This window comes from Gobius niger (genome assembly GCF_951799975.1).
Source record: "Gobius niger genome assembly, chromosome: 12".
Lineage (NCBI taxonomy): Eukaryota > Metazoa > Chordata > Actinopteri > Gobiiformes > Gobiidae > Gobius > Gobius niger.
Window position 1 is genome coordinate 8,585,940 of NC_136863.1, and position 20,392 is coordinate 8,606,331.

Below are 20,392 nucleotides of genomic sequence, written 5' to 3' on the forward strand. Positions count from 1 at the left end.
TGTAAAACTAATCTTTATTGCGGGAACGAGTTTGCTTATGTGGCATTAGTAATCAAAACTATTCGGGTTTACAGTGTAGGAGAAACCTAGCTTGAAGATTTTTTTTGTTTGTTTTATTAACATTGTAAACATTCTATGGCTTATATTTCACCTGCCTATGGTCCGGTGTTCATCTCCTCAATGCCACTTGTCAAAGTCATGCATATTTTAGACGTGGAGTGCACCGAGGAGCTATATCAGATGAACCAGACTGACTGAAGGGGAGGTGCCGGCCCGCTGATGTTGTGGGAAGGTAGGGGCTGGGTTAAAACGCTGCTCCTCCAGCCTCCTCCTTAACAGCTGACTTGGATGGAGACCACATCTTCCCTTTTTTTTGTTACACCTGCAGAACATCTCCACAAAATTCATAGCTGGATTACAACCTTCCAATTTTATTTCTTGGACATGACGCGCCATAGTTGATTATTTGTCTAAGATTGTGCATTGGGGGTCAGTGGAAAAGCCGACCCTGCACCTCTTAAGGAGCAGCTGCGAGGTGGAGTCCAGGAAATGAAGAAGGATGAAGACTAGCTCGTTGTAGTGCGGCGTATTTCCATTCCAAGTGTCGGGGGAAACTTTTTGCAAGTTAGAGCGAGCAGACTGAGCCACAATGCCCTTTGGAGGATTGGCAAGTTTCAAGGAACAGGTGCTGAAGCCTGGGAAAGAAGAAGTGAAGAACTCTGTGGGGGATTCACTTGGGAAGATACAAAGGTGAGGGACCTTCAGATGCTTGTCCAGTTTATTTGATGTAATCCCTCTTTTATGTAATGAGCTTCTTAATTAAAAAATGTCTTGTCAGTGTGATACAGCGCGGCACCAGTGTTCTCCCAGATGCTGCTCATAAATCAATATTTGATTCTTGTGCTTTCAAGGCGATACGAGTTACACAACATGTTATTTTAAGATGTAAATGCATTTTTAATATAGGCGCAGATCTGAATTTGGGGCACTACACTTAAGAGAATGCCGGCTAAACATGCAAAGTAACACATTTCCCGAGAGAGATGTCACAATGTCAAAGCAAATTAGCAATTTTATCATTGTCAAGAGTGAAATATTTGTACTCTGGCAACAGTACACTATCAGCTGTTTGTAAAGCATCAACAAATACTTATTATGAAACATTTACAAAGCATTCCTGTGTGATTTATGTCAGCCAGACCATGAATATGCGTTTACCCTTTAAGATAAGACTTGCCCAAGCCTTTTTCCTAACCTTCACTATATTCTGACTTGTGGCATTAACCAAGCACAACGGCAGCACACAGTATAAAGGTCCTTATACATTATTAAGAAGTAATTAGGGAAGATTTTATGGATAAGGATATGAATTAAGTATTTACAAATCCTGTCAAATGCTTAATAGGGTGTATCTCTTATAGAAAGTACGCAATTCTCTGTCCATATCCTTATAAAAACACGGTAACGCTTTATAATAAGGGTACATGAATTCATGCATGAATTCATCATGACTTCATGACTTAATTCATTATGAATTCATTAGAGGTAATTATGATTCATGAAGTACTCACAAATTCACACCCTTAATTCAGGCAATGAACTCATTAATGATAATGATTAATTCATCATGATCATGATGATTTTTTTGTTTGCGAAACGAACCACGCCAAGGACCAAACTTACAACTAAAAATGATCTCATGGTTAGTTCATCATGAGTTCACTATGAATGTGCCCCTTAAAATGAAGCGTTGCAGCTTTGATAACTTAAAAGATGCAGAACCTGTTCTAGGAGAGCAATTACACACAGAAGAGCTTAAATCAACATTTTTTTATTCATTTATGATTACACAATACAAAAATATAACAATGCTTTAGTAAGTATTATGGCAGTATGTTTGCAGGGGCTCTCAGTCGCCCAGGAAGTATTCATTTAGTGTACACAGCTCAGCTCATATTTCACACTTGTTTTTGGGTCCAGGAAGTGCTCTGAACGTCCAAACTCAAAATCAATTTACAAACATCCCAAAATACATCGCAATGTTGGTCATTAAAGTAATAACCATAACCAAGCATTTCATGAGTTACAGATTCTACTCCACGTTTACATCAACAATATGAAAGAGAACAGTTAAACAGTGTGTACTGCTTGGTATCCTTAAAGGGGCAAGATGCAAGTTAGCCATTTTATACTCACTACTGCCACCTCAGGTCATACGTTTAACTGCAGCTTCGGACCCGAATTAACACCTTTTTGAGTGACAGTGCAGGATTTTAGAGGCAGTTGTGGTGAATATGTCTGGGCTCATTCTACACCTTAGGACATTGTTGAAACATGTAGGGGAAGGAAAATACTTAATTTTAAAATTTTTAAACTCTGTGTAGTCCCTTTAAAAAAACATCTCTGTGTTTACGCCCTAATCCATTGGTTCCCAATATAAAGGGCTTACAGCTTTGTCTGGTCTGAAGGTAAGGTCATGAGCAACATTATTTGAGCAAATGAAATGGTTAAAAATCATAAAATAGGACCCTAAAAGAAGTATGCAGAAAACACCAATTTCTTTTTTGGATTAGGGTGTGTGACTACAGCACAGGTGGGGCTTCAAGGTGTAGAACCACTGCTGCGCTGTCCTCACAACACGTGTCAGTGTCGCTGACTCGCTGCCAGACAGCGAACCATTAAGAAAACACCGGACACAAGGCTTGCTTTTCTTGTTTTAGTGAAGCTTTCAGTGTGTGTGATGTGGTAACTGTAACATGCAGAAAAAATGGGGCAATTACGACCAATATATTTTACATGTAACATGCTAAACACAATTAGCTAGTCAATGCACATGTAACACAGCAGCAACTCCAAAACTCTATGACAAACGTATCAAATGTAACATTACAGAGACATTGGTAACTTCTAAACAGGTGCTTTGGACTCACTAATACATGTGTAATTGCTCTCCTAAAACAGGTTCTGTATCTCTTATGTTATCAAGGCTGCAACGCTTCATTTTAAGGGGCATATTCATAGTGAACTCATGATGAACTAACCATGAGATCATTTTTAGTTGTAAGTTTATACAAAGTTTGGTCCTTGGCGTGGTTGGTTTCTTCGCAAACAAAAAAATCATCATGATTAAGATGAACTCATAATTAAGTCATGAAGTCATAAATTAAGTCATGAATTCATGTACCCTTATTATAAAGCGTGACCAAAAACACTTTTTATTCCATGATTGATACCGCTGCCCCTAATGCCCAGTAAAAAACTATTTATGTGATTGAATGTCCAATGGGTGCCTTTTTTGAATCGCAGTCTCGGAACATTTTCGGACCTGGACGGAGATATTTTATTGGTTGGACATTTTTACGAGTTTGTGCTGAAATATTTACCGTAAAGAAGTTCTATTGGACCTTGAATAATTTAAACCGTATGTCACCCCTTATTGTTTGCTGCTTCTATTCACATTGTAAGAGGAGATGGCTTCAGGGTTTTTCAAATAGCGTTGCACCATTATTCGTTTAAATGCTCGCAATTATCTGGGCAGTACAGTATCGTTATAGCAAACAACAAAATACCCTTTGCTATGGGGTCTTATAATGTATAAAGCCTCCAAATCCTGTACAAGAGTTCTAAAATGTATGAGGAATTGCAATAGTTGTCCAGGGATTTTTTTTTTACCCTAGTGTAGCCAAAGCTGTGTGGAAGTACCTCTATAATGCCACCTGATAGCACCAGTTCTTTGACCTTTTAGTCAAGTGTCACCCCACGTCCACTGCCAAAAAGATCCTGTCCATTTGTTGCATCATTCTGGCTTATTTATGTGTCTGCATGCAGGACAGCTCATGAAGAATTCAAGAGGAAGTGGAAAAAACAATAGGTTTGGGTTTACAGATGTCATAAATTGAGGTGGTGGCCTCGTGTAACACTATATGACTATAAACTATACTATCTGTTTATGATTGTTATTACGATCGGGGAGAATGGTGGACCAGGGCGGCAACATGAATTATATGAGTCATCTGATTGTAGCAACTAGAAATTAGGGCTGCCAAATTCACGTAAATGTATTAAGATTGTAATTTGAGATGGAATATTTTATGTAGCGCTATATCCTTCAAAGCAACAAGTCGGTCTCTGAAGCTGCTGTAGTTTAAACGTGCATATGACAGGTTTTAATTACTTATTTAGATGGATAACATCTGTTGTAAGTAATAATTATCATTTTATTTCAGTGAAGCAGCAATTTTGTGAAGAGAAGTAATTTTTATTTGAATTTTTAAGCTGACAGGAAGTGACATAGATAGAGGTAAAGCTCCACAGCAGTTTGACTCATTCATTTCCCAATGACCTAACATGGTCAGCACGGCAACAGTTTAAAATGGTTTGCCTCTATATATGTCACTTCCTGTCAGTGTCCAATAAGGAAGTGAAACTATAAACATCACAAAATAGGTCAAAGTAAAGAATAGTGGGGGAAAAATTGTGTCTAAGATGTCACTTTAAACCTCTACAAATATGTCCTGAAATGCATGTGATTCTAGTAATAGTTTAGCAGTTTATATTTCAGTCTTCCCTCATACGTTAAAGCCCTTAGATGTGTCAAATATGTGCACAGTGACCTTGTTTTAGAAACATAAATTGCAACTCTAATCGCAAACACACAGACCCACTAAACATCTACAGATACAGCAAATAAAAAATGAAAAAAATTTGGACTTTTCTTTTTGTCATCTCTTTTTTTATGCTTCCCAAAATGAGTGCCAATGCAGCAAGTCACCTCTGTCATTTAATCCCTTAGAAAAATTGATGGAAGCAACATAGACGAAGAGGAGGACATAGAGCTGACAGAAGATGGGCGTCCCGTGGCGTCGACCCCTCGCGAGCCCCCCCTGGTGGACTGCAGCTGCTTCGGACTCCCCAAGCGCTACATCATCGCCATGCTCAGCGGCCTGGGCTTCTGCATCTCCTTCGGGATCCGCTGCAACCTCGGCGTGGCCATCGTGGAGATGGTGAACAACAACACAGTCTACATCAACGGGACGCCGGTCATGCAGGTAGGAAAGGGTGTATTTCCTTTGCCTCCAATGATCATCTTTCAAGATGTTCCTATGAACACACTCTGCCTCCCCTCCTTTGCATCCATATAACATGATCTCAACTTTCCTCACCACATCTCTGTCGTAGCAGCAGAACAATCAGCCTCATCAGTGTTCGAGAAGGCTTGTTCTATTTAGCAGTGTTTTTTAAACTTTTCACCCCAAGTGCCGTCTCGTGATCGGAAGGTCTTGGGTTCGAATCCCAGCTTTTGCAAATGCACACTGTCGTTGTGTCTTTGGGCAAGACTCCTCACCCTACTTGCCTCCAGTGTCAGCGTACACTAGTGTATGAATGAGAGAGTGAATGGGTGACTGGTTCCTTACTGTAAAGCGCTTTGGGCCTGATAAAGGTAGAAAAGCGCTTTATAAGTTGAGTCCATTTACCATTTAACTAAATGTAAATGTCACAAAAAGCAATAAATCGTATTCCAATTGGCATCAAATGTAAATATAAAAAATTATGCCATTACTCGACTAATTATGACGATGCATGCCATTTGTCAAATACTCAAGCTATGGTCTGAAATCATTTCAGCTACAATTTTGACTAACATAGTACTCAAACTTTGCTCAAAAGTTGCCTGTATTAAATTATTAAATAGTGTAATATCAAATATTTATGGCATTTGCTCTGCCCGATCCCGTCAGATCTCAGAAGCTGAGCAGGGAAGGGCCTGGCTGGTATTTGGATGGGAGACTGTTTGGCAACACCAGGAAGCCTGGGTGAATGTAGTGAGTGAGTGAGTGAGTGAGTGAGTGAGTGAGTGGTGGTGGTCGGAGAGGCTGATGACACAGACTGGAAGCCTCGCTTCCGTCAGCACCACCGAGTATAAAGTGGATGAATAATACAACATAAAGCGTCTTTTGTGTTTGAGTGTCCAGAAAAGCACTACATAAAACCAGATGTATTATTAAATTTGCATTGAAGAAACTTTTTTCATTTACGGTAATAAAAAACATAGTATTTAGGTATAAAAAATGGCTTTAAAAGGCATTCATTTTGAATTGCTTGGTCTCTGCAGAAACCCTGAAGTTAAATAAGTGACTAAAATTTCACAGTGTTCAATTAAAAACTGTTCTTTTATGCTATCGGATTTGTAAATAATCTACAGCTGTCTCCCCTTCTACTGAACAAAAACAGCTTTACTGGTGGCTGCTGTGGCTGCCATTCTGCGCCTATAGCCCAGTAATTACACAGTAATTACACATTCACACAGGCAAGATGGATGATATGTCTCGCCCAAGGACACAAAAACAGCATACATTATTGATAAGATAAGAAAATCATGCTCTATAGACACAGTTAAAGATCCTATGAAAGAGGGTGAAGGTGAAAGAGTTTTAGCTTGATCTCCTGTGGTTAAATAGATGCTCCGGTTTAAACCAATGTATTTTTCTTGCCTTTTCAGAAAGCTCAGTTCAATTGGGATCCAGAAACTGTCGGCCTGATCCATGGCTCTTTTTTCTGGGGTTACATTGTGACTCAAATACCTGGAGGGTTCATCTCTAACAAGCTCTCCGCCAACAGGTAACTTGCACGTGATGACAAACTTTATGCACGATATCTATTGTTGTCTCGCTCTGAGGTGGGAGGCTTTTGATTCTGTAGAAACGCTGCTGTTTTCAAAATGTCTTCGTGTTGGCTGCACTGAAATGAAGGATCATGGTCAATATCAGTCACTTATTAAATGTAACATCTTAAAATATTTAACCTTCCGAGAACAACCAGGCCTAGATCAAGATCGGGTAATGACCGGGAGTTTACAATAAGACAATGATATAACAGGAGTTACACGACATTTACTACTCCTGTTAATGACATATGTACAAAGCAAAGTGGAGCTACACTCATGAAAAGTAGAAGAGGGTACGTTACATGTCTAAACACGTCACCAAAACATTCCTGATCTGATTTAGAAAGAAGAGCAGGAGCTGAAATAGTCCCTCCAGGAGCTTACATCGAAAAGTTCTGATACTATACTGGTAGGCAACGTCAGGCCCAGGGGCTAAATCCGGCCATCCAGCTTAAAACCTCTGGCCCTCAGGATGATTTTGAGAAATATTCTCACACAAATCAGAGAGTGTTTTAACATTTCTAGAGTTAAACTGCTCTATGATATTAAGCTTTTGTGCAAATTCAACCTGGAAGACCAACCTGCAGCGCTCATTCATTGCCTCATCGCCGGCAGCTCCTCACCAAACACTCAATCATAGCCTCATTTCAAGCCGCACCTTCGCGTCAGCCGATCACTGCAACTGCGCATTCCTGCTTCAGCCACCCAGGATCCCTTGCTTAAGCTTCCTCGTCCATCGCTCGGCCGTTTCCTAGCTGTGCTGCGACCCTCCTCCGCTCCTCCCCCGCCTGACCTCTCCTCGACTCTGCTCGTCGTTGTCAACTGGCCGCCCCGGGTCTCATCCTCTACCACCACCCGTGTCCAGACTCCGGGGACAAGACTCACATCAATCATTCATCATGACCGTGTACTTCATTTTGTTAATTCAGTCTGAGCCCCAATCATGATTCATGTCCAGTAAAACTGTTTCTGTGAGTCTTTTCAGGTTGAAATACAGTCTATTACTTCAAAATGTCCAAACAGAACACCCAATTAGGTCATGTATGATGTACAACACTGGCATTTGTAGAAAGTAGTGCTTTACTTTGGGCTAAAATGGGAAGGTTTGGGCTTTAGTGTTTATACAATGAAGAAAATCATCCCTCCTCCATATTGTTTAAACATGTCATTAAAAATCATTAAACGGGCATCTACATTTCTTTAAAAATAGTGCCATTGCTCGACTTTCTTTTTACACCAAAATCGGAAATGTTTGCTGAAAATGTCAGTTAATCTCTTACACCAATTTGCTGATATGATAAATGCCTCTATTGTTGCATTTGTGTCTTTAAAAAGCATTGAATTTGCTGTTCCCTATAAAGCTTGCTGTATGTCACAGTAATGTTACATCCTTGATAGCAAATACAACAATATGTTTTAAAAGAAAGGGGGGAAAAAATGACATAGATTTTGTAGATCCCTTTTGCTCCACGATTGCGAAGGGGTTAAGGCACGGTGTGCGGAGCGGTGCTGATGAAGGAGATAGCCGCGCTGTAATAAAAGCTTCACGGGAAAAGAGGACACGCCACTGACGGAGTTAATAATGAAAGATCCTGCCTCTGATTTCTGCCTGAAACACCAGCCACTGGAATATTACAAGTGTCACTTACACACGGCTGTGGAAAGAGACGACGAGCGAGGGCCGGCCCGGTGGAGAGTGGAGTTGGGAGTTTGGCAGTTTTTGGTGGAGATGAAGCAGAATGTAATGTTATCACGGTGTGTGGACTGACAGCGAGGTTAGACCGTGAGATGGAGGAAGATAAGGGCAGACAATATTGGGTTTTCCAATGTTGGTTTACACACTGCAGCCCTAACCCCCCAAAAAATGATGGCTTGTCTCAATGGAGCTTTTCTTGAAAATACATGAATAACCGTGAGAGGAAATTACTTCCTTAGAGATTTGGAAGGTACTGCCACTTTAAGGTTTGGGGGCTGCTTTAACTGGAATAAGCTGTAGCAACATTTTTGTGTGTAGGATCTTATTCCTAAGCCTGATTCATTAACCTCTTAACCCCCACATGAACCAAGCACATTTCTGTAGTTTTGCATTACCCAAATCTAAAAGCAAGTGGCAAAAGAGCGTCAAAAACATGCCGGAAAAGCAACACAATAAAAAAAAGCGACAAAAGACACATGACTAGACAGTGATGAAAAAGTGACAAAAATTAGTTGGAAAAGTAATTTAAAAAAAGCGATTAAAAAAGGCGAGAACACAATAAAAGCACTTCCAAAATGTGACAAAAAAGAGAGACAAAAACGTGCCGGAAAAGCAACAATAACACAATAAAAAACGCGACAAAAACACATGAATAGACAGTGATGAAAAAGTGACAAAAAGTGGATGGAAAAGTGATTTTAAAAAAGCGATTAAAAAAGACGAGAACATAATAAAAGCACTTCCAAAATGTGACAAAAAAGAGAGACAAAAACATGCCGGAAAAGCAACAATAACACAATAAAAAAGCGACAAAAACACGACTAAAGAGTGATGAAAAAGCAACAAAAAGTCAACGAGAAAGCCACGGAAGAGCGACAAAAAACGGACAAAAATGTGATGAAAGAGTGACCAAAACACAACAAAAAATGACAGCTTTTATATTTGGGTAGAGCCGGTGACACATGACAGTGCACAGGTGTATGAAATTCCACAAAGCAATATCGCAATCTGGCAATAAAAAAAAAAAAAACAGTCTTACCTCCTACTTTTGGAGCAGAATTTGCTGCTGAAAGGATCAAGCTCTTCTCAAAACCCATTAAATATTCAGCTTGGAAAAATGTTATGTGTCTTTGTAAATATTTAGCAGCATGACTCATACCACAGCAATTCAGCTTGCAGGAAAACATCCAGGCGGAGTAATGATAATGGATTAAGTTTTATCTCTGTGTTGTTTACATTTATTTATGAATTGCATTGATGGAACTGTATCTTTTATTCCTCAGAGTGTTTGGAGCGGCCATCTTTCTCACATCGATGCTCAACATGTTTATCCCGTCTGCAGCCAGAGTGCACTATGGATGTGTCATGTTTGTACGAATCCTGCAGGGCTTGGTGGAGGTAAGAAAGTCAAAGATGTTCAAATGTGTCAAAAGATATTACATTGTCAGCCTTATGTCATAATTGCCCTAGTCATTTTTTTAATCATTCACAATTATTATTATCATTTTATTTTTTTCCCCCATCTTTACAAAAACCTACATTATGATCGGGGTCTAACACCGTGTTTGAAAATGTTCATACTTGACCGTTGACTCCGCAGGGTGTCACCTACCCAGCATGCCATGGGTTGTGGTCCAAGTGGGCTCCGCCTCTTGAGAGGAGTCGACTTGCCACCACCTCCTTCTGTGGTGAGTGACACCCAAGTTCAAATGCACAAAATGAGATTGTGTTGATTTAGATTCAGGAATATCTCAAATCTGTACACAGAGAATGAATCTCACTGGAGTAATTATGACAACCAAAGCAAGACTGTTTTCTTTAGGCTTTATGTACATTTTGAGCATTGCACTTGAAGAAACTCTTTCTCTAAACAGGAGCCTCTCTTTACTACACAGCAGTTCTTCTCATTCAGTTGCATTTAAAACGTATTTAAATACATTCTAGTTTATAGATAAATCGTTTTTGGGATTGTAAAACTGTTCCGCTGTTGTGCCCATTCTGCAGGATCATACGCTGGAGCTGTGATTGCGATGCCTTTGGCCGGGGTGCTCGTTCAGTACGTCGGCTGGCCCTCGGTCTTCTATGTCTATGGTAAGACTTTACATTTCTTATGTGCAATAAAATAATCATACTTAAGCTCAATGAGTTGAAACCGAAACCTTCTACTTTATGGGCGAATATGTAGATATATATTAATCTCATTAGACACAAAGTCCTTGATTGGACCCTGGATCTGTTAAAATTGTGCAGTCACCAGTGTAAAAACTGGAGACTGAAACAGTAAACTTCCTCTTTTACACAATAAACACGTTTTTGTAATTTGCTTTTTTTTAAATGAAATAAGTCAAAATTGATACATTAAAGAGTTTGCTTCAGGTAGACCATCCAACACCATTCTTTTGTCCAAAAAAATATTTCATTGGACCACCTTTAGCTTTGATTTTACGGCAGACATTCACTGTGGCATTGTTTTAAAAAGCTTCTGCGATGTCAAAAGATCCAGTGTTACATACAGTCAATTTTTCCACCAACATCTTGCATTGATGATGAGAGAGTGTGACCACCACGCAAAGCCTTCTCCAGCACATCCACAATGGAGTTAAGATCTGCACTCTGTGGAAGCCAGTCCATGTGTGAAACTGATGTCTCATGCTCCCTGGTCCACTCTTCCACAACATAAGCCCATTGAATCCATTGTTATCTTGGAGTATGCCCGGGCCATCAGGGAAGAAGAAATCCATTGTCGGCTGATCTCATTCTCTTGGGCACATAGTGTAGCTGAACCTAGGCCAACTGCATCTTTTAGTTAAGGTCAAACTCTTTCTATAAAGGCATACATGCTTTAATCAGACTATTATCGACTACAGTAACACACTCTATTTTGCTATCAAGCCGTCCTCCATAAACCTCCTTCAGTTGGTGTAAAACGCAGGAGCCCACCTTTTGACAAACCCATCCAGACGTTCTCACATCACCCAGATCCTCACATCCCTCCTCTGGTGCCCTGTCCGTTTTCAAAGTAAATTTAAAATCTTGTCATTAGTTTTTAAAGCTCTTCATGGACATGCCCTCCCATATCTGTCCAAGCTTCTTCCCCCCCTCACCCATGCAGACTCTAGAGCTCTGCTGTGCTTTCCTCCTCTCAGATGGTTTTGAATATGCTAAGGTGTGGGTCCAGGCAGTGGGACGATCGTGCTTTTGCCGAGGCAGAGCTAACACTGTGGAACTCGCTCCCTGTGGAGCTGCGAGTCATCACTGATCTGCCATTATTTAAGTCTCACTTATTAAGATGGGCCTTACATAACGCCTAATGCTGTATTTTGTCTTGTTTGGCCTCTGCTTTTACATTTTACGTCATTTAATGAATATGTTTTTCTATTTTGTTTTCATGGACAGCATTTGGTCTGCCAAGTGTAGTTGTAAAGTGCGATAGACCAACTGCAGCAGCCCCAGATCCTAAGTTTGTTAAATCCAGATGGCGACATGTTTTTTTTTTGGTCAGGCATTGTATAAAGATTCCGTGATTGGATCATCTGTCACTTCACACCCCATTATTATGATTTTATATGCAATTTTTCATTAATATATACTCTGGAAAGCAAATTTCTGAGCTGTCAGTTCTCAGTAGATGTAGATGCTGTGCTCTCTGACACTCTCTGACTCTATAAATCCATGTGGCTTGTGTCTTATCTGAGCAGCTTATGTCTCTGATTAATAAAACTAAAAACCTCACTTTGCCAAATGCGTTTTAATAAAAGCCACTCTGCTTCTGCCGCGATATTATCTCGTGATTTATTGATGTAAATTACCATTTTCCTGTCTGGGCCCAGTGACTCATGTCTCATTCACTCGTGTTTAATAATGAAAAGTCTGCAGACCTGCTCTTTGAATGTTTCTGAATGTGCTTAAAGATAAAAAACGTCTTTATCTCAAACGCTGCGAATGTTGCGCTGAACAGGTGTCCTCGGGCTCTTGTGGTACATCATGTGGCTGTTGCTGGCGTATGGAAGCCCGGCCGCGCACCCCACCATCACGGACGAGGAGAGGCTATACATCGAGGCCGCCATCGGAGAGAGCATGAAACAGAGCGCAACACAGGTACACAACACTTTAGACGTTTACCGCCGTTATATAAACTACACTGACTCTTCTTACTTTATGTCTGCAGAAATTCAAAACTCCATGGCGCCGGTTCTTTACCTCTATGCCCGTCTACGCCATCATCGTGGCCAACTTCTGCCGTAGCTGGACGTTCTACCTGCTTCTAATCAGCCAGCCAGCTTATTTTGAAGAGGTCTTTGGATTTCCCATCAGTAAGGTCAGATTTTTACATGAATTCAAAAATGCATCAAAATCAGAAGAACCAAACAATTAATATAGAAACACAGTACAAAACAACCAGCAATAATAAAAGCCCTCATTCTGATTCTGAGTCCATGTGTGAATAGTTCAGGGTATCAGAGGAGTTGTACAGTCTAATAGAGCTCCTGTAAGACTGTTTTATAATTGTTCAAATCTTCTTTAGTGCATTTGGACAGGAGCACTCTGTCACTGAACGTGCTCTTCACACCGTCAGACCGGGTGAAGGGAGTTCCCCAGGATGGACCTGATCCTCCTGTCCATTACTGTTTTCAGGAAGTCCATCTCGTCCCCCTCCAGGCTCAATACGTTTACAGTCAGCTACCTTCAGCCTGCTCCTCCAGCATGTGACAGCATTCAGGAGGGCGCTGGCAACCACTGACTCATAAAACATTCAGAGCATGGTCCTGCAGATGCTAAAGGAAGACCGGCTTTGACCCTTTTTATACAGTTTGTCAGTATTTTTTGTCCAGTCCAGTTCATTGTCAATGTGCACCCCCAGATAGTTGAACAGTCCTCAACATAAAAACAATGTAAAACTGTCCAGATTCTTTCAAAAGGGTTTGACTGCAACTGATGAGCGAAAGCAGGGGTTCAACCTCCTAATATTGCCATTGGCTGTCGTTTTACAGTAGAAAGTACCATTACATTGGATTTAAGGTGTTCAACATTGACTGAAAATGCAACATTTGAACAATTGTGAAATCTTACTTCTACCCCTCAAAAAGATGATTTACTTTTACTGCAGAAATTTGGAGTAAATGGATTTAAATGACTCAATATTTGGCCCAAAATGCAGGTTTGCTAGTTATTTTACTGCAGTCATGGCCTCAGTGCAGACATGCAAAACAATCGTTACTTTTTATTGGAGCACTGGAGCACTAACATGGTTATTTAACTTAATACAAAAACATTTAGAATCGTGAAAACAATTAAATATTCATGGTTTGGCTTGATCTTGGTTATTGGAGCTCCGCTCTCCCCTTGAGCTGCAGCCTGTCCCTTCTCGATTGTTTTGCAAAGCATTTCTGCAAATGGTTTGTGCGTGATCTCATTACAGGTGGGCCTCCTGTCGGCTGTGCCTCACATGGTGATGACCATCGTTGTTCCGATTGGAGGACAACTGGCCGACTACCTCCGCACCAACAAGATTATGTCCACTACAAATGTGAGGAAACTCATGAACTGTGGAGGTATGTCTGTACATTATACACATTTTGTTTTAGCTTTTACCCATGTTATAATGTTGGTCCTTCATTTGAAACATACCTTTAGTAGTACCGTACTGTGCTTCATTCAGGAAGGTCTGAGTGATCTTTTTTACTGCGGTTGTTCCAGAAATGCTAAATTTCCTGTATTTTGTTGCATAATTGATATAATCTGGAAGTGTCCTTTGGATTTTTAAAGTCCAAAAACCATCCCCAGACCTGTCCAGAGCAGGCTTTTATCACAACTTCCTTGATTTGTTAGCTGGCCATTGTCTAAAATTGAGTGTTTATGATGGTTAATTTCAATGTAAGGCTCCTAAAGTGACACACAAGATGCTTAAAAGTGCAGTTCTTACTCAGTTCTTACACAGTTCTTTCCATACATTATTTAAACTATAAAACATGAAATATCAATGTGCAGGTGCCAAAAATTTGATTTATAAGCCTCATGCTTAATACAGTATGTTCGTATTTCGCAGGGTTCGGAATGGAGGCCACTCTGCTGCTGGTCGTGGGCTTCTCTCACACTCGGGCTGTTGCCATCTCCTTTCTGGTGCTCGCCGTGGGGTTCAGTGGATTTGCCATCTCAGGTGTGGACAGTAAACCTTTAATACAATACGGTTAACCTGATAAGTACCTCTTGCCTCTGGGGCCAGATTCCATTGAGACATAGAATAAAATTACTGCTGCACCCAACTATTTGCTAACAGGAATAATGTTTATTTTTGTGGTGTTTTTAGGTTTCAATGTCAACCACTTGGATATCGCTCCTCGCTATGCCAGCATCCTGATGGGGATTTCCAACGGCGTGGGCACACTCTCTGGGATGGTGTGTCCTCTCATTGTGGGAGCCCTGACTATACACAAGGTAAAAGTCCTGCCATTTTAGAGCATCTGTTACAAACAGTAGTATCTTAATTGGTTATTAGGCAGCAGTGATACATTCAGGTCGACCATCTGACATTACTCCTTTTTCATATTCTTTTCGCTGTTGCATTTTTGATGTGGGGCTGTGCACTGCATTAGCAATAGCTGAGTTATACTATTTCTCTCAATCTAATTTGAGTATCTTGGGTCGCTGAAGATCTAAAACAATGATTCTCAACTGGTGGTCGGGATCCAAAAGTGGGTCGAAGAACCCACATTTCAGGGAACTTTTTTTCCAATATTTTTCATAAAAAACTGCATGGAAACATTACCGGGGTCTGTTACATTTATGTTAATGGGTTGTTCTGATCATAGTTTCAGTCTTAAAGACTTGTGAACCTCTGATCTTAGATACTGTATACAATATATATTGGGCATTGGCCAAGGAAAAAATACTTAACTTGATGATGATGATGATTCATGACCCATAAATCATTACATTATATTTATGATTTTATTTTTTTCCTTTATTTTCTAGGTTTTAAATAGTTTTTCAGTCGTTTTGTTGGCCTGTGACTGCCTCACACCGAACCTGGTGTTCTAGCCTCTAGGTAAAAAAGTAAAAGAGATTTCCAAGGCCACACGTGTTACTAAACTATGCAGTACACAGGGTGACAGTGGCTCAGAAGGTAGAGTGGGCTATATTGATGGTTCAAATGCTGCTACCTGCAGGTACACACTGTTGTTGTTGTTGTTGTTGTTGTTGTTGTTGTTGTTGTTGTTGTTGTTGTTGTTGTTGTTGTTGTTGTTGTTGTTGTTGTTGTTGTTGTTGTTGTTGTGTTGTTGGACTGGACACTTCATCCACTGACATCTACTGACTTCTGTTGCATCCACAGACGCGCCTGGAGTGGCAGAACGTGTTCGTCATCGCGTCCATGGTGCATTACTCCGGAGTCATCTTCTATGCCCTCTTTGCGTCGGGAGAGCAGCAGGAATGGGCCAACCCTGAGGACACCAGCGAGGACAAGTTGGGCTTTATCGATGAAGACGAGCTGGCGGAGGAGGCGGAGCTCACCGGCGACCACACCATTGCTGCCAGTAAGAGCTACGGCACTGCAGACAACTCCTCCGGGCGCAGGCAGGGCTGGAAAAAGAAGAAGGGGGCCAACATGCAAGAGGAGGAGGAGCACTATGGCAACGGGGACTACCAGGAAGGATACCAGTGAGAACATTTGCCTCATGGGACTACAAACTGTCGACAAATGGGTTTAAAAACTGGCTCAACTTGCCATTATGGATTTATAAAAACAACAGGAGCATCCACAAGTACTGTGCATCATGAAGGCCTTTGTCATTTTGAGGAAATGTTTTAATCAGTTAGTACTAGGGATGTACAATATTGGTAATACTGGAATTATTTGGATATTGCAAGACAGAGATTGCAATATCTGACAACACTGTATTATTGTGGTCCTTGACAATGTTTAGTATACTGTAAGATCCTGGGAATATAGTGGAATGTTTTGTTCAAGCAGCTTAAAAACAACAAAAGATCTTTTCACCATTTCTGTGCAGCCACTATGAAGATGCTCTTGTAATTACAATTTATCAAACGCAGGTTCGGGGGACAAAAAGAAAAGAATTTCACATCTTCAGCTATTTTTTGGCTTATTTTTAATATGTGTTTATACAGTCTATGTAGGAATTGTACTGGGAGGCAAATTTCCCTCCGGGGATTAAAGCAGCACTAAGTAACTTGTTAACCTTAATAAATCCTAGTCCCTCTGGGGGTAGGTTAATGGGATAATTGGGTGGTCTTTCATCTTCTCCCCTGGTGTCTCTGACCAGAAAACCATGCTTGCAACTCCTCTGCCTCCGTGTTAAAGCCACCAATACACACTAATGGAATCACGAAGAAGAAGCTAGCAGGCTAACGGGCAAAGCTAACTGTGGGCTAGCGCCACTTTAGCAGTATTTACATCCAAATTTGAGCAGACAAAAAATATCTTCATTGTGTAATTGAGTTGTGGCACAATGTACAATATCCCTCTCTCTCTTTGTCTTTTCTGTCAGCGTAGTATTTACTCTCACGGACAATTAACGAGCAAGTAAAAAATGCAACATGCAGTGATGCTTATGGCCTGTAGGGGCATGAGTTACTCAGTTCTACTTCAAAGGAAAACGTACTCACAAATCTGCTTTTTTTTTGCTGATAAAATATATAAAGTGTCCAATAGTGTTGTCTACATATCCTGGTCATATTTTTTGCAATTTAGTGCAAATAAGTAAATAGATCAACTTTCTGCCTAAAAACATCAGTGTGGCGCCTCTACAGGGGAAATGTGTGTACTGCGTTTGATTTTTGAATGTGGTGCCACTGTTGGAGGAGGCGTAAAATCTGATGTCAGAGGTAAAATCTGATGTCACTTGTCCTGCAGCACAAACACTGCAATGAAACGCTCCCACACATGGCCCTGGCCTTGCCTCCTGCTGTGTGGGGGGAGCGGGGGAGGGAGGGGGCTGTTTACCTGTAAGGTGACTCAGGCCTGCCGATCACAGGTCGTTGTTGTTGTTTTTTTCTTCTTTACTTGGGTCATTATTTCGAACACTGCTTTGTACTTCTCTACATTTTTAAAGTGATTAGTCGGTTAGTCTTACTTGGACAACTATTCTGTCTTACTCTCCTCACCTCTGTCCAAAGCAGTGAGGTGAGGATATTGTTACATCCCTCGTACTAACTAAAGAGCGTGGTGGGCCCGGCAGCTCACCAGTGAAAATACAAGCTGCTGTCTGTGAAAGTGCTGTCATAAAGGAATCTATAACATATCAACCACTGAGCCTGACTCCACATGTTCATGACCGTGGACTGCGTGGCTTTCGTTGTCTTCTTTAGAGCGGTTCTGCAGACGTGTGTGGCAGCTATGCAACGTGAAAAAGGGAATGTAGCAGTCGGCGTGGACCACAGTGTTAACAAGAAGAGCCTTTATTTGGTCTATGCCTGAACTGTATTGTATATAAGTACTTGATGTTGCTGAACGGTTGCACTTTGATGCTGTTTTTTTTTTTGCCTCTAGCATTTTATGATCAGCGTTATGTATTTATTGTGCTTTGAGCTTTTGGTGACGCAAAACGAATGGGTGACATAACTCAGTGAAACAAATGTGTGCGACTTCATCTTCTGTGCTGTTTGTCTTTGCAGTTCTGTGATGTATCGTCATAAATGAGAGGCACTTTTGCTCTTGCTGTTTGTCATAGGCTACAACTTAAACACTGGAGTTTTACGGACAATTATCCTTTGCATTTATTCTATTTGGACTTCAAGTCTATACATTTTGGTTGTTATTCTGCTGTACAGAGACCGCTGAAGCTGGTTCAAGACTGTCATATATCTACGGTAAAATCATTAAACATTTGCAAACATGGAAAGCTCTTTTTCTTCTTTTTGAAGCTTTTGCAAAAGCTTTTATATATTGAGCCAATGTGATATGAAGGAATTATGATATTTTATTTTTCTCTATACCATACAAAAATGTACCGTAAGCCTCGGAATTGGCTTACATATGGGTTTAATAAGGCAATGTATTACTACACTATCAGACTGTCTGGACAAAATTGTCATTCAAAAGAAAATATGATACCTTATATGTATTTCAACTGTGAGGAATTTAATTCTATAATAATCCTATAACAGCGCATGGCCCCCCCAACTAACTTATACACTGCCAGACCAAATAAAAAAGTTGCACGCTCTGGACCATCTTTAGCCTTTAGAGACTCGAGGTGACTGATAACACTTTGTCTTTGTGCCTGTGGGCCAAGAACAATGATCTCAGTTTTGTCTGAGTTTAGTTGGAGAAAGTTGTTTTGCATCCACAAACTGATCTGTTCGATGCAGTGACAGAGAGTATCTACAGGCCCATGTTCACCAGCCGTCAGTGACACATAGATGTGAGTGTCATCTGCATAGTTGTGGTACTACACATTGTTGCCGTTTATTATCTGACCCAATGGAAGCATGTACAAGTTGAATAAGAGGGGTCCCAAGATTGACCCCTGGGGGACTCCACAGGTCATGGCAATTTTGTCCGAGACAAAGTGGCCAATTTCGACAAAGTACGTCCTGTCCTCGAGATAGGACTTGAACCAGTTTAGAGCAGTAGCAGAGATTCCCACCCAGTTTTCTAACCTGTGAAGTAAGATCTCGTGGTCCAGTGTGTTAAAGGCAGCGCTCAGGTCCAGCAGAACTAAAACTGAGACCTTACCTGTGTTAGTGTTCATGCAGATATCATTTGTCAATGTCAAAAGATTTATATCCATCCAGTGTTGCAAAACCTTTTCACCAAGATCTTGTATTGATGATGGGAGAGTGTGACCACTGTGCAAAGCCTTCTCCAGAGCATCCCAAAGATTCTCAATGCGGTTCAGATCTGGACTCTGTGGTGGCCTCACACTCCCTGAACCACTCTTTCACAATGAGAGCTGATAGATCCTGGCATTGTCAACGTGGAATACGACTGTGCCATCAGGGAAGAAGAAATCCATTAATGGAATAACCTGATCATTACGGATGTTCAGTCATTTGATCTCATTCTTTTGGCACACAGTGTTAAACCTGAACCTAGACCCGACCAACTAGTAACCTAATTAGTTAAATCCAGGCACCGACTCTTTTGTTTTTTATTTTAATCTGGCAGTGTAGGCTCTGGTGTTTGTAAGGGGTTCTTGAAACTGTAATCCCTATAACACTGTTAATTGCAGAAGAAATAGCTGCACACCTTCATGGGTGCAGTAATTTGTTCTCGGCTGACTTTTAAATCATTCATGCTAAGCCTTTACACACCATCTGCCAAGCACTTGGACATGTCAGGGCTCTCAAATGAGGCGTTTTTTTGTGTAAATCCTTGGCTCTGTTTCCCATCACTGTGCAGTAAACATCCTTTCCCTTATCATGGTCCTACTAACCCCGGCTTCTTCTTCAGGGCTGTGAAAACCTAATTACTGCCTCCTCTTTGCAGTAGCGCTCAAAACACGCACGTAACTTTTCCTCTGTCCGCTTTGATGTTAGATACCGCCGCATGCTTTTGTTGACATGTGCATTACAAAGAATGGGCAGCACAGTCGTCACATGCCGCACAACACACACAGTCCACCAGCAGCTAATGGCAAAGGTCCTGTTTATTCCAGAGAGACTTGTCTGTTGACTCAGAAGGGCCTCTGCGGATGGAGCAACACCCCATCAATGATTAAACTATTGTTTTTTGGCACTCATTTTGACACACAATCTAATTTAATTGCAGCTTTCTGACGCTGAAAGCCACGGAAAGCTTGGAGCGGAGGCAGTGCACATGGTTCGCTCATTTGCCTTGGCATCGCAGCGGTATGACAAAGCGGCCTTCAGAAAGTCCAAGGACGAATGTTGTCATTGCCAGACTGTTTACGCAAATCTGTTTAGGATGACAAAATCGATGCAGGGAGTGTGTTTTAGAAAACTTATGACCAGTTCCATTCAAATCACGATAGAAAGATAAAATGGTGGCAAGTAACAAAGTACAAGAACAAGCGAGAAAACTTTAGGTACTTTTGCAGACTTTATGAGAA

At 40.9% G+C, this 20,392-nt stretch overlaps 1 protein-coding gene across 1 annotated transcript; it reads left to right on the top strand.

Moving 5' to 3' along the window:
- The first annotated feature begins 354 nt into the window (after nt 1–354).
- slc17a8 (solute carrier family 17 member 8) lies at nt 355–16,395 on the top strand. Its single transcript, XM_079567105.1, has 12 exons — nt 355–750; nt 4,793–5,048; nt 6,500–6,618; nt 9,644–9,758; nt 9,961–10,048; nt 10,365–10,451; nt 12,319–12,458; nt 12,529–12,678; nt 13,780–13,912; nt 14,407–14,517; nt 14,668–14,795; nt 15,691–16,395. Exons 1-12 carry the CDS (start codon nt 650–652, stop codon nt 16,018–16,020), a joined length of 1,758 nt encoding a protein of 585 aa, XP_079423231.1. The 5' UTR covers nt 355–649; the 3' UTR covers nt 16,021–16,395.
- Nucleotides 16,396–20,392: the final 3,997 nt, after the last annotated feature.

Excerpts from the sequence above, each read along its gene's own strand:
- slc17a8 (XM_079567105.1), top strand. The coding sequence starts at position 650 with ATGCCCTTTGGAGGATTGGCAAGTTTCAAGGAACAGGTGCTGAAGCCT. Across the intron at positions 5,049-6,499 it reads ACGGGACGCCGGTCATGCAG|AAAGCTCAGTTCAATTGGGA; the intron begins GTAGGAAAGGGT and ends TTGCCTTTTCAG. Across the intron at positions 10,049-10,364 it reads TGCCACCACCTCCTTCTGTG|GATCATACGCTGGAGCTGTG; the intron begins GTGAGTGACACC and ends CCCATTCTGCAG.